Source organism: Dermochelys coriacea, chromosome 1, assembly GCF_009764565.3.
Source record: "Dermochelys coriacea isolate rDerCor1 chromosome 1, rDerCor1.pri.v4, whole genome shotgun sequence".
Taxonomy (NCBI): Eukaryota; Metazoa; Chordata; order Testudines; family Dermochelyidae; genus Dermochelys; species Dermochelys coriacea.
In genome coordinates this window covers 296919574-296936924 of record NC_050068.2, presented here as the reverse complement: position 1 = coordinate 296936924, position 17351 = coordinate 296919574, and the positions used below count along the sequence as shown (strand labels likewise).

The 17351-nt window shown below is 39.1% G+C and overlaps 1 protein-coding gene across 2 annotated transcripts in view; it reads right to left on the bottom strand.

Moving 5' to 3' along the window:
* Positions 1-17351, bottom strand: part of NELL2 (neural EGFL like 2) — a 240447-nt gene that overhangs the window by 118952 nt on the left and 104144 nt on the right. For both annotated transcript variants that reach the window (XM_038381970.2, XM_038381978.2), the window contains exon 12: positions 14125-14253. In XM_038381970.2, coding sequence (XP_038237898.1) covers positions 14125-14253 — 129 coding nt within the window. The remainder of the gene's footprint in view (positions 1-14124; positions 14254-17351) is intronic.

Here is a 17351-nt window from a genome sequence, read left to right as displayed (position 1 = left end):
GTTACTAATTGAAACACTGGTTTAGCCCTTTAGTCATCTTTAGCTACAGACTCATGTAATACAATGGAATGCCCAATGCATTTTGAAACCTAAGAAAGTCTACAGAATTTATCTTAATTTTGTCCCGTCAAAAGACCCTATTGGCATATTAATGGACATTCATGTCTTATTGCTTAGCCAGTAAGATCCTGAAGTCAATCAGTTCAATAGGATGAATGTATCACACCAACAGTTCTACATTCTTGAGAACAATCCAAACTAGCATGCTTTAGGTCTGCAGTTGGACACTGGGCTAGCAGTTCTGATATACTAGATACTCTGATATAACATGACAGTGTAGTGATGGAGATCAACAAGCCTGAGACCGAAGAGACAAAGGGAAATTCCGGAAAAACTGGTTCGAGGAGAAGTAATTGAAATAAGTACTTCTATCTTTTTATTCACTTTATAAAAAGCACTTAACTCAGCTAGTCTAGGGAGCTTGTACAAAAATTATATAAACAAACATATACAAATCGGAGCAAAAATCTCCCAGACCCCATTAGACTTGCCTCCTTTAGGGCCAATTTCTGCAGTCACTTATGCCATGCCACCCCATAAATAACAGTAGAATTTGAGCCTTGCTCTATAATTCAGTCCTGACCAAACCATCATCATAACCATCCCTGTTAACAAACAAAGACCTTCTTGAGGCTTCTCTGGCTTTCGATTCCCTTGCCCTCACAAGGGTCAGAAAAAACAGATGAGCCTTGCACCTGTCTACAGTGAATCTGGGATTTGAAGGTCTGGGAAAGGAAATTATTTCCAGAATTGAGGCTCCTTCATGGATAATGCCCTGCCTCCCTTTTAAACCAGTGGGGATCTAGCTCAAGTGCCTCCACTGCTCACAACTTCAGAAGCATCTCCTAGGGGGAGAGATGCTCTCTCTGGATTTTAGCAACAGGTAACCTACAAATGGGGAAGAGCAGGCTGGACCAGAATACTTGTCCACAGAAGAACAGGAAATAATCGCTGTCATAAATATAAAGAAAAGGGTAACCATCTTTCTATATACAATGCTATAAAATCCCTCCTGGCCAGAGGTAAAATCTTTTCACCTGTAAAGGGTTAAGAAGGTAAGGTAACCCCACTGGCACCTGACCCAAAATGGCCAATGAGGGGACAAGATTATTTTAAATCTGGAGAGTGGGGAGGGGGGGGACAAAGGGTTTGGGCTGTCTGTGCGATGCTTTTGCTGGGAACAGATCAGAAATGCAAGCCTTCCAACTCCTGTGAAGTTAGTAAGTAATCTAGCTAGAAAATGAGTTAGATTTTCTTTTGTTTAATGGCTTGTAAAATAAGACGTGCTGGAGGGAATGTGTATTCCTGTTTTTGTGTCTTCTTTTTGTAACTTAAGGTTTTGCCTAGAGGGATTCTCTATGTTTTAAATCTGATTACTCTGTAAAGTATTTACCATCCCTATTTTACAGAAATGATTCTTTTACCTTTTCTTTAAATAAAATTCTTCTTTTAAGAACCTGATTGATTTTTCATTGTCCTTAAGATCCAAGGGTTTGGGTCTGTTTTAACCTGTACCAATTGGTGAGGATATTATTATCAAGCCTTCCCAGGAAAGGGGGTGTAGGGCTTGGGAGGATATTTAGGGGGAAGACATCTCCAAGTAGTCTCTTTTCCTGTTGTTTAAAACGCTTGGTGATGGCAGCCTACTGTTCAAGGACAAGACAAAGTTTGTACCCTGGGGAAGTTTTTAACCTAAGCTGGTAAGAATAAGCTTAGGGGGTGTCAAGGTTTCTTCCCCACTCTGAACTTTAGGGTACAGATGTGGGGACCTGCATGAAAACTCCCTACGCTTATTTTTACCAGCTTAGGTTAAAACTTCCCCAAGGTACAAACTATTTTACCTTTTGCCCTTGGACTTTATCACTGCCACCACCAAGCGTCTAACAAATATATAACAGGGAAAGAGCCTGCTTGGAAACGTCTTTCCCCCCAAAATCCTCCCCAAACCCTACACCCCCTTTCCTGGGGAAGGCTTGATAAAAATCCTCACCAATTTGCATAGGTGAACACAGACCCAAACCCTTGGATCTTAAGAACAATGAAAAAGCAACCAGGTTCTTAAAAGAAGAATTTTAATTGAAGGAAAAAAGTACAAGAATCACCTCTGTAAAATCAGGATGGTAAATACCTTACAGGGTAATCAGATTCAAAACATAGAGAATCCCTCTAGGCAAAACCTTAAGTTACAAAAAGACACAAAAACAGGAATATACATTCCATTCAGCACAGCTTATTTTATCAGCCATTTTAAACAAAACAGAATCTAATGCATATCTAGCTAAATTACTTACTAAGTTCTAAGATTCCATTCCTTTTCTGTTCCCGGCAAAAGCATCACACAGACAGACAGAGCCTTTGTTTCTCCCCACTCCCCCACCCCAGCTTTGAAAGTATCTTGTGTCCTCATTGGTCATTTTGATCAGGTGCCAGCAAGGTTATCCTAGGTTCTTAACCCTTTACAGGTGAAAGGGTTTTTCCTCTGGCCAGGAGGGATTTAAAGGTGTTTACCCTTCTCTTTATATTTATGACATGGGGTCTTTCATGCAGGTCCCCACATCTGTACCCTAGAGTTCAGAGTGGGGAAGGAACCTTGACAATACCATTAACAAAAAACCGTGCTTTTGAGATCCAAAAAACATTTATTTTTTTGCAAGTGCTTCGAAGATATTTCCTTGAATAGCATCTAAAGTACAGATGCAGTATAAATTAGCCTGATCAAGAAGAAAACTTTTCATATAAATGAATTCAAATAACAAAATTTTTAGAATTGGCATGTATTACAATGTATTCCAACAACTCAACATATGGCGCGTGTACTAATGTGAAGCAATAACCCCCAAAACTGCAGTAATCATGCTGACACCAAAATAACCCTTTTCAGAACTGAATGGGAAGGTAGAGCTATTATTCTTTTTAAACTAACTGTGTGAATTTTAGTGCTTGTGAAAGGTTTTGGCTTGACAGCCCTGGAGAACCAAGCTCTATTTATCCACTGAACAGGAACAGCATGGGATAACTCTCCCACAAAGCCTCATCAACAAGTCTCAATCTTGACCTGGAGGAACCGCCTCTAGGTTAAGGGTGTAATTCACTTACCACTTCTATGCAGTCTTTGGTCTCTCTCTGCTCAGACTGCCAAATAAAGTTACCAGTTAATACCATTTCCATTGGCAGTGTATTTGATGTATACACTGGTCAATTGGAAACCGAAGTAAGATGATTAGGAAGTTAAGTGACAGTGTAACCCACACAACTCCTGTCCCATCTGGGGGGGAGGGAAGAGAGATTAATGAGTTTACTGTGCAGCCTTAGCTAAGAGCCAGCTGGCTTTTAGCTCATGTGATAGAGGCTCATGCAGTAAGCTCCAGAGGTCCCAGGTTCGATCCCGCATGGCAACGACCGGGATCTGTCGATATTACAATAGCACAACATTCTTTACATGTATAGTACCGAGTAACCATCAGATGTTAATTTTTGCTTGTTTCAGATGTTATCCTGGCTCATATTTAAACAGGCAAACTAGCTTAGAAAAGCTGTACTGTATATTCCCCTATCAGTCACCTAAAAAGGAAATAGGGTATTTTGAATCTTAGAGCATCATAAATTTTGTTATTCACCTATTAATTGTATCAATCATTACCGGCCTTCCCTTCCCTTGTTAGAACCATAGGAACATGATGGTGAAGAGTAAATATAACTGATTACTGCAAATGCAATCAGAAAAGGAGGGTAATTTAGATTGACTCAGAAGGTTACTGATCTATTACATATGGTTCAACATGCAGCACTCCATCGGCTTTGTACCATAGATAAACAGACAATGGCAGATTACACCACTGCTCGGTGCTCTACATTGCTCTCCACTGCATTGCTGAACACTTGCAGACTTCCTCCACTTTAGACAGGTTCTCTTCTCCAGAACTGCCTTACTCCTTGACAAATCGCACTACTTTTCTACTTTTGACATATTCCCTTCCCTTCCCTCAATACCATCTTCTCCTCCCCACACATCTGATGCCAAGGTTTCTCAGCTGCTTTTCTCCTTTAACCCTCTCTCCGCCTGTCATAGTGACACACCCTCCCACCTCTAGATCTCTCTTACCCTGTCAGCCCATCCTTTGCCTCCTCAATGTCTCACTCCCCTCTGGTTCCTTCCCTTCACAACACAAGCACAGACTGGTTTCCCCCAATCTCAAAACTATCTCTTGACCCCATCTGTCTCTTCAGATATTGCCTTATAGAATCATAGGACTAGTAGGGACCTCAAGAGATCATCTAGTCCAGCTTCCTGCACTCATGGCAGGACCAAATATTATCTAGACTTGACAAGTGTTGTCTAATCTGTTCTTAAAAATCTCCAATGATGGTTCGTCGGGTGACACTGTTCAACAGCTACTACTTCTGTGTGTAAAGTGGCATTGTTTCGACAAATGAAATATTTAGTCCAGACAGATGAATTATCTCTGGATCACACAGATTCCACCTAGTTGAAATTCACTCAAGTATCACTCACAGGAAGTCTGTGAACGCAAACACTGCTTGCCATCATTTAATGTTCTACCTTGCAAACCGCATCTGCTTATTACTTAATATCTTATCATTAATTCATACACAAGGTATACATGATAAAACAAGTAATTATAAACTGTTATCTGTCAAACATGACAGCATCGCAGGAGGCTTTCCTTACACATAAAGTAAGTAGTCTGATGTCACTGCAAATAGAAAGGGCAGTTATATATTGTTAATTAGTGAATTACACCAGTCAGAGCACCTTACTGCAACAACAGTTAATATCTTTTTTGACATTGCGTTGGGTAGAAAATTTAAAAATTGAATTAAAAATTGAGTAATTTTTTAAACATGTGATAGTATTTCTTGGAAATTCCTAATTATGAGCTACAGAAACAATGATAAATACAGACAAATAGGTAAGGCTTAAAAAAATGAACAGAAAAAATATACCAGATTCTATCTAGGCAAATATAATAAATATTAATTATGCTTCATCTGTTCCAACACTCCATTGGAGTCTGTATATTGTGTACATAATCCAGAGCTACTTCAATGGATCTCCAATCTGGAATATGACCCATATATGGGGGTTGGTTTGCATCAATTGTCATTAGATTGGGCAGGGCTTTGTTTTATTGTACAACTAAAGTACCCAGCATACTTTTGGAAGCTATAAAATGTAATATTACTGCCTATTCTACAGGTATTGCTGATGCTATCTCAGATCAGTCCGAATTATATCCAGTCTCTGAAACAATGCCACTCTTTTGATTAAAGAATGATATAATATATATGTCTATATAGCTATCACTGCTTTACATATTTTATGTAGGGATCTTAATTTTGACTTCCCTTTGGTTTAACATCTGGCACTTGTGTCATCTTTTCAGCTCTTGGTGACCCAGCCATTGCATAGCAATGATTTTAGAACTATTGAAATACACTGGGATTTTCAAATAAGCCTAAGGGAGTTGGGCACTCTACTTCTATTGAATCTCAACATCATGTAGGAACCTAAATTCCTTAGGCACTTTTGAAAACTCCAGTCTCATAGTTGATAACTGGGATCAAACCAAGGTTTGTTCATGTTCAATTATTATTATGTTTCAGTTTTAGGTAGTTTATATGGGAAATAAGATCTTCATTTAGAGCCTTCATAGAGCCTACAAAAGTCTTTGTTTCTCCAATAAGGGGAAGCTCTTCCATTTAAGGCATTAGCATGCCTCATTAATGGCAGCAGCTTGAGAGTTTGAACGTTTCCAGTGGGTTCCATTCATATAAAAAGCCACATTTTTTTTCATCCTAATAATAACTGCAATGTCAGCCAAGGCTGGAGAGAAATGATAGAGGCCAGTTTGAAAATCTAACACAATAGGTATGATTCTTCAATCCACACCCTCTCAAATTGGTCCATCAATAAAGACAATGAGACTATTCATTTGGACTTCAAGTGAGCAGAGCTTTTAGATACATACCTAACTTTGAGTCAATGAGACAACTCACATGCTTATAGTTAGGAACATGATGTAGTGCCTTGCCAGACTTCAGCCTCAGGGAAGAACAGGATTTGGCCTAGCCTTTGTAAACCACATTGCCATATTAAGATTAGCCCACTAATTCCCTGTATCATAATGATGAAAATAAACTGGCATTTATTGCCTTTGTTCAGAAAGGCCTTTGTTTGTTTCCTTTCTTTATGTTTAATTACTTTTGAATATAGATTTTGAAATCATGTTCTGCCCTCCTGGAAACAAAGCTTTTCAACTAGATTAATTTTCCAGCTCAACCTGACAAGATAATCACAAACACTGCCAGTTAATGAAGATGGAAATCTCAATTCCTTAATTTCAGTGCAGCATCCCCCTTACAAAATGGAATTTATGTAACCAATCCTCCTGGGTTCAACTGCAGACTGACAATCTTTATAATTTCAAAGCTCCTAGTAGGGCCGAGTTCTACCTACCCTCCTGTGGAGTACAATACTTAATGTCAATAGAACTATGCATGGTAGCAAGCACCACAATTTTTAATAATGACTTGCAGTATTTAACATATTTAGATACCTGATTCTTTTAGGCTATTGAAATGTCTCCATTTGATTTTAATCACAGAGTTTAAAAAAAAGAGCCTGCTTTTTTCCCTATCAGTTGATAGTCTAATACAGTGGTTCTCACACTTTAGCAGCCCAAGGACCCCCATTTTTAATTAAATTTTTCACTGACTCCCAAGATGGCTTCTAATTTTCCCCGAGGGTGCTCAACCCCTGCCCAGACCCAAGCCCCGCCCCCACTCTACCTCTTTGCCCAAGGCCCCATCCCTGCCCCGCCTCTTCCCTCTCCACTCCTGCCCCTCGTTTTCCTGCCCCCCCGAAGTGTGCCGCGTCTCTGCTCCTCCCCCTCCCTCCCAGTGCCTCCTGCACGCTGCTAAATAGCAGTGTGCAGGAGGCACTGGGAGGGAGGGGAAGGAATTGATCAGCGGGGCCGACCGCCCTGGACATGATTCATGGATCCCCTGGAGTACGCTTGTGGACCCCAGCGGTCCGCAGACCCCAGTTTGAGAACCACTGGTCTAATATACAGAAAGATCTGAAATTCAACCTGACAGTTTTTCGCAGTTGAATGAAGCAGTCCTGTACATCCCTACTGATCCAAGCACCGAGTTCGCTAGTGCTGGTCAGAATTTTCTGTATTGACATTTTTCAATTAAATCTTTTGTCAAAAAAAAAAAAAAGGGAAAAAAATTGATGAAAATTTTGCCAATATTTCCCTTTCCACTACTCTACCTGTTCTTGGGCTTTCTGAAGGAATCTGCAATTTCATACAGCTAGGAACACATGCTAAAATTATTCATTCTGACTCTTCTCTGTCTTTTAATATTGCAGTTTGTTATACAGAGTGTTTTTGTCTACTTTGCATTGATTGCATGTTGAGGCACATATAAATGTTACAGATATTCTATTGCAATCAGACTTCTTCTGTCTTCTGCAGAATTCCCCCTTTTCCTTAAAAGCCTGTTCCTATAACTGGTTAGCATTCCAGAAATAATTAGCATTAAATTACTATCTTTCACAAAATTTAATTTCTCTTTTATTTGGCTTGTCAGTAGTTAACAAAGATGATTAACAGAATTAGATTATACAAAGTTAAAATGAGGAAATGTGTTTTTTACCACACATTTGTATTTTACACCTTATACCCAGAATAGAAATGAGATGTAGTAACTGTTGCTTAAACTTTAAGCCAGAATGATAATGTAGAACACTAAAATGTGAGAATACTGAAGATGGTGGGAAAATGGAAGACCTGATTGAGCATCCAGAGAAATAGCAGATTATGGTTTTGTTGAATGGACTATGTGAAATTATTAGGCTGTCTCACTTTCATTCTAGCTCCCATTAACGGAACACATTCACAAATCCACATTTGGGGTGACCAGACAGCAAATGTGAAAAATTGGGATGGGGTGGGAGGTAATAGGTGCCTATATAAGAAAAAGCCCCAAATACTGGGACTGTGCTGAAGTGAGGAGTACTTGATCCTTCAAGGTCCACATGCACCTCTTCATATCATAGTTGCAATTCTTTCAAACTGCTCCAGCTAATCCGTCCACTATGCAGTACAGCTATACTTAACACAGTGAAGGCAGCTGAAGCGCATGCAGATAAATGCTGGAATTCAAATCTGTAGAACGCAATACAATGGCACATTTTTAAAGTACTTCATATCTAATTATTGTACAATCATAGAGTCCCTACTCCAAATCTAGGCCTCATATGTGAGGACAGGGCTTTATACATCCATCTGCAGTGCACGAGGCTCAGAGAGCTGTGAAATGGCCCATTCATCTCAATGAGATATTCACAGTTGAATGACAACATCCCTTGGAGATGAATGCAGCCTGAAACAACAGCTCTGAGAGGAATGAACTGCTCCATTCAGCTCACTGTCTTGTTCTCATTCCCATTTAGTATCCCACCTCACACAAAGGGGGGCAGGGAGAGGGGATCAGACCACCCCAGAGAGATAGCCCCACCCCCTAAGGTCCCAGCTCACAACCAGGGAATGAAGTGTCAAGGGAGGGGCTCAAATCCCGCATAGAGGGGCAAAGCCCCACAGACCCCAGCTCACACATTGTAAGGGTCCCTGCTTTCTCATTCTCTCCCTTCCATCTTTGTGTGAGGCTCATCCCCTTCCAGCCCGCAAATGTTTCCCTGAGAAATGAAGCTATGAATGGGAGGCATCACTCCCTATCACTTGGCCTGGCCATGATAAGGGGAGCGGGGGAAGGGGTGGTGGCTTCAAACATGATGGGAGAATGTGGGACTGACAGACACCTCCCATCCATAATTTCCCTCACTGCTCACAATACATTTTAATTAATAAAAGATGAAGTTGTATATTTTCTTTAACAAAACCAAATTCCTTGTATTGTTTCTTAATAACAATAACAAAAACAATTCTCTTTCTGAACATTATGAACTAGATTCAGATGCGGACATTCCTGATTCATCATTGCTTCCTGAACATTAAAAATCATCTTATCCTGTTTTATAGTGTTCTTAGACTATCATTCCTGGCTACATTTCTTTTTACCTCAAGAATTCTAAAATCTAAAAATGGACTTGTTCTTTTCCAACTTAAGAATCTCAATTATGTTCCATTTTGGGGACACAACACCTAGGAGCCCTACTTACAGACCAGAACCTGTAACTTGTATGTGAAGTATTATTTGATTTTTACAACTACAATTATTGCTACATATGATTACAAAGGCACAATAAAAATATTAAAAAATGGTGTTCAGGAAAAGTAGTCATGATACTTGAAAAATACTGATAAATTTGCAAAAAGTTGGTATGAGAAAATGTTCATGATTTATGTTGGTTTCAGAGTAGCAGCCGTGTTAGTTTGTATTCGCAAAAAGAAAAGGAGTACTTGTGGCACCTTAGAGACTAACAAATTTATTTGAGCATAAGCTTTCGTGAGCTACATCTCACTTCATCGGATGCATTTGGTGGAAAATACAGAGGGGAGATTGATATACACATGATTGGATTGTGTATATCAATCTCCCCTCTGTATTCTCCACCAAATGCATCCGATGAAGTGAGCTGTAGCTCACGAAAGCTTATGCTCAAATAAATTTGTTAGTCTCTAAGGTGCCACAAGTACTCCTTTTCTTTTTATGATTTATGTTGACTTTAAGAAACAGCTAATAACATACAATACAAAGAATTAGAGAGACAAGGTGAGTGAGGTAATATCTTTCATTTGTCTGTCTCTCCAACAGAAGTTGGTCCAATAAAAGATATTACCTCACTCACCTTGTCTCTCTAATATCCTGAGACGGACACAGACACAACTAAACTGCATATACAATTAATTTTTTTAAATCACATGTAGATTATTAAGGTTGCGAAGTCAAGCACTCAAAAGCTAGGAAATACCAGAATTAAGGTTGCCTGTGTAACCTTAACTCTTTCCCACGATGAGTTATAGTACAGTTAGTTACATGATCACATTTTTTCCACAGGACTCCTGCCTCATTCGGTGCATAAAATTGGACAAAGCAGCAGCAGGATCCATTCTGTCTGCATCCTGTCCAGGGTTTGAGCTGTGTGTGAAATAATGTTGTCAGGCTGGTGCACACCCAGTGCTATAGAACATTGAGAATTTTTAGCATGTAGTCAAAGACAAACTGAATTATTCAAAAACAAAAACAACTCCCCCCCCCCGCCACAGAACATGGTAAACAGTTTATAACTCATCCAAACCTGAATGGATTTACATGAGATCATTTGTAAAAGGCACATCCCTGACTTCACAACTGTCTTGCCAAATTTCAAAATCCTTCTGCAAATCATGGAAGTGCTAGAACTCCTTTTTAAAAAGTTGTTTATTTTGGTTTTTTACAGCAGCATGCATTAGCCAACTTTAATATAGTGTTTGCTGCTTCTCTTATCCTGTAATAAGCTGAAACAATACAACATATAGGTAAGCATTTTTGAGTAGAAACAAAAAAAAAGATGTACGTACTAGTGGAAAATTTTGGGATGAAGGAATGTATCTGGAGATCTGCTAGTTACCTTTAATGTTAGCTGGTTTTATGTGGGCCTATAAATGGAAGAATAAACCCCAAAGAGAAGACCTGGGCATATTTAATCTTAATATAAAATAATGCACTATAAAAACAAATATACAATAACAATAAAACTGCAGTTGGTAGGAAATTGAGAATCACTTAAACTACTAAGCATCATAGAAATAATCCAGGTTGAGTCTAGGATGTTTATTAAGTAAGGGCCCAATCCCACAATCTTTACTCACGTGTGTAAAGATTACTCATGGATTTAATCCCATTGGCCTCAATGTGGGTAAGAGTTGCCAAATCAGCACCTATCAGTATTAGAAGGTTTTTCTAGCAGATAAGTCTCCCCAGCAAGATAAACCCAGTCATTGATTATACTGTATGTTTAAGGCCTGGTCTACACTACAGGTTTAGGCTACTGTAAATTGTCTTGTGTTGATCTAGCTGTGGCAGTGTCTTCACTTAAATTTGGCTCCTGCCAACGTAAGTACCTCTCTATACCAATTTAGTAACACCACTCCCCGAACGGCAGACAGTCACAGTCAATGTAATTAGGTCAACACAAAAAGAAAAAAAGAGTACTTGTGGCACCTTAGAGACTAACAAATTTATTAGAGCATAAGCTTTCGTGAGCTACAGCTCACTTCATCGGATGCATTTGGTGGAAAAAAAAAAACAAAAACCTGTTGCTCTAATAAATTTGTTAGTCTCTAAGGTGGCACAAGTACTCCTTTTCTTTTTGCGAATACAGACTAACACGGCTGCTACTCTGAAATAGGTCAACACAGTGTCAGTGAGACACTCCATTGCTTCTGACGAGTGTTACTGGCCTTCAGGAGCCATTACACAGTGCCTGATTACATTACATGCCATTAGACTGACAATACAATCGATACAAGTGCTCCTGGTGAGAACGCGCACTCCCAATTCAAGAAGCCAAGTGTGCACACACGTAAGTGATTTAATCACTGCAGTGGCGGAATGCCGATGTAATTTTGTAGTGTAGACTTGGCCTAATAATCAGCACATGTTATTCATTGTACCAACCTTTGTGGGTTTTCTGAAGGCACATAGGCAGATTGTTAATCAGTATGAAGGCACACTAAATTACTAATTAATTTCAGAAACTCATTCATACTAAGAAATTCTCCAAAAACTGCTTGCACAAACAGCTACAACTGCAATTCAACTCAATGGAAGATGCATCTACTTACAACAGGCTGTGTTTGGCCCTAGCTATGAAAATCTGCTGTTCCCTCTCCAGACCATTTCACTAAAGGGATCATGGATAAGGGTCTCATTTTTCACATATTGTGTGAGGAGCGACTGCTAAATATAACAGGCTCTAACTGGACTGTGTGTAAGCGGAGACCCACAGAGATCAGGATTCCTTCTCTCTCTTACAGGCTGTAGGGTAGAGCAAACCATTATTAAAGCCTCAGGCCAACAGTATTCCCCACAGCTTCTGCACTGTCCTTTCAACTGGGAAACAGCTGGTGGATTCATATACAGTAACTCCTCACTCAACGTTGTAGTTATGTTCCTGAAAAATGCGATTTTAAGTGAAACGATGTTAAGCGAATCCAATTTCCCCATAAGAATTAATGTAAATGGGGGGGGGTTAGGTTCCAGGAAAATTTTTTTTTGACAGACAAAAGGCATTATATACATTTTAAACAATGTTAAACAAGCAATTTAATAGGTATAAGTTTTAAACAGAGGAGGTGCCCCTGCCTTACCCCACACAGGCACAGCCCACTGGCACTGGAGATGAGGCAGGCAAAGAGGCTGAAGGTGCTGTAGGCTAGGAGAAGCACATTTTGCAGCAACGGCAGCTTCCCCTACTCTGCAAGCACCAGGGGCGGGGGGGGAGGGCTCAACCCTCAGCCCGCCCACTCCCCCCAAGTCCCCATCCTTGACCCGCCTCTTCTCCTCTCCACCTCCTCCCCCTTTACTTTGCATGCTGAGTCCTCACTCCTCCCCCATCCCTTCTGCCCGGGGCAATCAAGTGGCTTGCCACGTTCGGGAGACAGGGGAGGGAGGGGGAGCCTGCGCTCCAAGTCCTCGCTCCTCCCCCCTCCCTCCAAAACACTGCAAACCAGCTGATTGCTGCGGGCAGGAGGCGGGGGGAGGAGAGGGAAGGCGCTGATCTGCAGGGTCTGCCAGCAGGCAGGAGGCGCTGTGGGGAGGAGGGGCATAGGGAGGCTGCCAACTGCAGAGAAAGCAGGCAGCTAAACAACATAAGAGTGGAGCATTGCACTACTTTAAACGAGCATGTTTCCTAATTGATCAGCAATGTAGCAATGAAACAAAGTTAACCAGGACGACTTTAAGTGAGGGGTTACCATAGTTGCAGATCCAGGACCCCAAATCCTACCTAACCTTCAAAGACTGTGTGTGTGTGTGCGCTATGTCCCAGCATCATTTCCTGCATACATAAAAGGGTTATTTGGGTTATCCTGCAGCCAAATTTCTGCAAGGCCATGGAGAGAGGAACAGGACTTGCTCCTGGGTGACAAAGCTCTGCTCAAGACAACAGGTCACAAAATGCTGTGCTAGTCTTAGAGTAAACATTGAACAGAGGTCTCTGTGAAATGAAATTGCAGTCTAATCACGCAGATTCCTATGCACATTATTAATTTTACATGTGAATAGTCCCACTAAAGTCAATGGGACTATTTATTTCATTAAAATAAAATTATATGCATTATTGTTTGCAAAGTTAAGCCAAAGGAATCGACCCCCAAATCCTTGCAACCTGAGGGCCCTAATCCTACAAGCACTTATGCCTTACTTATGTGACCGGTCCCACTGAAAGTTATTTATGTTGTAAGTGTTCACAGAATCAAGGCCTTCATGAGAAAGGCACAGGTGGATGGCAGGAGAGAGGGAGGCAACATGAAAGCAGAGTGCTATTTGGCACATATCTTGCTACAGCTGCGATGTTTTTATTAGAATTTTATGAGCATGTTAAAATTTGAACTATAGAAACTGCCTCTATCTGGTAAATGGGGCATTGGTTTTAAATCAGTGGGACTGTTAAAATAGTAAGTTTTTACACAATGTGAATAAAGGTATTAGAAACTGATCCCTACTGTCTACTTGCTATATTTTGGGGGAGAAGACTAATGGCACAATAAAGTCCTGATTAAAAGCTACATTAAAATGTGTACCAACTAAAAGCTATTCTAATGTGTGACTTTTAGATTATCCGATTAATGAAAAGAGAACAGATTTTGCAGTGGAAGTATTGCTTCAAATTCAAGAACTTAGCCGTATTAACTTATAACTGACGCTGATCAGGAATTTTTAAAAAATTCTTAATTTGAGAGATAATTATTTTAGCTGATTAAATTTGCTGCATTTAATGGTCCCATCACTTTGAAAACTTGTGAATTAATACATTCTTCATGCAGTAATCCACAGTACATTATACAGCTGAGCATCTTCACAATGGGTTACCTTCACAGTAGGCATTGTCCTCTCGAAGGGCTCTGAAACCATCTCGGCAGCTACACACAGCCCTGTCCTCTAGGTTTCTGCAGACAGAATGCTCCATGCAGTTATGTCCTTCAGAACAAAAGTTATGGCCTGCAGGAAAACAAAAGTGATTGTTAAAAATAGGCTTGAAAGGATTAGATTTTTACCACTGTCAGTAAACATCGATTTCACCATACACGCCCAAACTGATGAAAAAATATTTTCATCTATAATCATCAAAATTTACAGGCAGGCAAAGTAAGAAAAATGCAGCTTGAGAACTTATTAGAGTCCTACCTTAATGTGTACACAATGGGAAATAGTGTAGCTGGAGCAGAGCTCCCCTTAGGTAGCTCTAAATTTTTAAATCTAATTGTCTGTCATTAAATATTTATTGTCTGACAAACACACACCCACACACCCCTATAATTTTAATTTATAATTAAAAATTTAAAATAAAGAACTCACAGAGTGCTTAAAAATAAACATCTACATAATCTGTCAAAATTATAAAAAAAAAAGAAGTCAAATTGTCAAGCTTAGTTAAAATGAATCCAAAGATAAAACATCTTCTCTGTTGAATACATTCCAATTTTTTCTCAGTTAGGCTACAGAATCCTATTCAGGAAACTATTTTTCTTAGGAGACACACAATTTACCTTGCTATTAGCAGTGCAGCATCTCAGGGGGAGTAGGATAGGCTACAGAGCCTGTCTCTCTTGGTCTCAAGTTCAACTCCAGGTCAGTGATGAAAAGAAGCTATTATCATCTGTTGTCTGTTAGGTGGCATATTTAAATCTCTTTACCTTCTTTTTGTCAATGGTTATTTTTACAGGATCTTCAACTTTTTTCATTTTTCTTATTAAAGTTGGAATTTATAGAAGTTGCTCAGTAACTCAGCAGCCCATTTATTAATGGGATTGCTTTCCTCCAAGCACTTATTGTTCCCCAAGGTATATTTGTAAAACCTTTCATATTCCCTGAAAGCTTTGGCTAACATTAACTTATTTTACTTTTTTGTTGCCCTTCTCTTTTCCCTTCAAGCGCTGACTGAATATACTTGTATAAGTGCTACCTCTTTGATATTTCAGTGATGTTTCCTTTTTAATCTTATTGTTAGCAGCTCCTCTTGAAGCGATATTGGCTCTTTGTTTCTTGCATTCCTCTTTTTAAGAGAGATTTTTAATGTATTTTTAGCTTTCTCCCAAATAGCGGATTTTAAATGAGTCTTCCATTCAGTCGATTTCTTAAATTTCCCAAATTTGCTTTTCTGAAATCCAATACCACTGTATTGCTATACTTGGTGAGTCTGTTGTTTACTGTGATGAATTCAAACAGGTTATGGGTAATTTTAAGCTGCCATATAATTTTTACACACTACATCAATATTTTGTACAGTTGGGCTGCACCACTTTTTCCATCTTTTACTAGGGTTGTCAAGCGATTAAAAAAAATTAATCATGATTAATCACACTGTTAAAGAATAACAGAATACCATTTATTTAAATATTTCGGATGTTTTCTACATTTTCAAATATATTGATTTCAATTACCACACAGAATACAAAGTAGACAGTGCTCATATTTTTATTACAAATATTTGCATTGTAAAAAACAAAATGAATAGAATTTTTCAATTCACCTAATACAAATAATGTAGTGCAATCTCTTTATCATGGAAGTTGAACTTACAAATGTAGAATTATGTACAAAAAATAATTGCACCCAAAAATAAAACAACATAAAACTTTAGAGCCTACAAGTCCACTCAGCCCTACTTCTTATTTAGCCAATTGCTCAGACAAACAAGTTTGTTTACATTTGCAGGAGATAATGCTGCCCGCTTCTTGTTTTCAATGTCACCTGAACATGAGAACAGGCATTAGCATGGCACTGTTGTAGCCGCATCACAAAATATTTACATGCCAAATGCGCTAAAGATTCATACGTCCCTTCATGCTTCAACCACCATTCCAGAGGACATGCGTCCATGCTGATGATGAGTTCTGCTCAATAATGATCCAAAGCAGTGCAGACTGATGCATATTCATTTTCATCATCTGAATCAGATGCCACCAGCAGAAGATTGATGCTTCTGAAACGCTTCTGAAAGCATGCTCCACACGTCATCCCTCTCAGATTTTGGAAGGCACTTCAAATTCTTAAACCTTGGGTCGAGTGCTGTAGCTATCTTTAGAAATCTCACATTGGTACCCTCTTTGTGTTTTGTCAAATCCGCAGTGAAAGTGTTCGTAAAACGAACATGTGCTGGGTCATCATCCAAGATTGCTATAACATGAATATATGGCAAAAGGCGGTAAAACAGATCAGGAGACATACAATTCTCTCCCAAAGAGTTCAGTCACAAGTGTAATCAACGCATTTTTTTAGAATGAGTGTCATCAGCATGGAAGCATGTCCTCTGGAATGGTGGCCGAAGCGTGAAGGGGAATACGAATGTTTAGCATATCTGGCATATAAATACCTTGCAATGCCAGCTACAAAAGTCCCATGCACATGCCTGTTCTCACGTTCAGGTGACTCTGTAAATAAGAAGCAGGCAACATTATATAAACAAATGTAAATAAACTTGTTTGTCTTCGCGATTGGCTGAATAAGAAGTAGGACTGTGTGGACTTGTAGGCTCTAAAGTTTTACATTGTGTCATTTTTGAGTGCAGTTATGTAACCAAAATACAAAAACAAAAAAAAAAATCTATATTTGTAAGCTGCACTTTCACGATAAAGAGGTTGCACTTCAGTACTTGTATGAGGTAATTGAAAAATTCTATTTCTTTGTTTATCATTTTGACAGTGCAAATATTTGTAATAAAAAATATAATGTGAGCACTATACACTTTGTAGTCTGTGTTGAAATCAATATATTTGAAAATGTACAAAAACATCCAAAATGTTTAATACATTTCAATTGGTACTCTATTGTTTAACAGTGTGAATAATCATGATTAATTTTTTAAATCACAATTAATTTTTTTGAGTTAATCTCGTGAGTTAACCGAGATTAATCGACAGCTCTACTTTTTATTATTATTTTCAGTGATTTAATTGCTTTAGACTTGTTTAAAAAAATCAGTATTAGGATTAGCCAAACAGTAATCTTTCACCATTCTTTTTTCAGTTCCTGCTTCCTTGCACAAGGCTCCTATAGTACAATGAACAGAACTGATCAAGGTTCAGGAGGGACCTAGT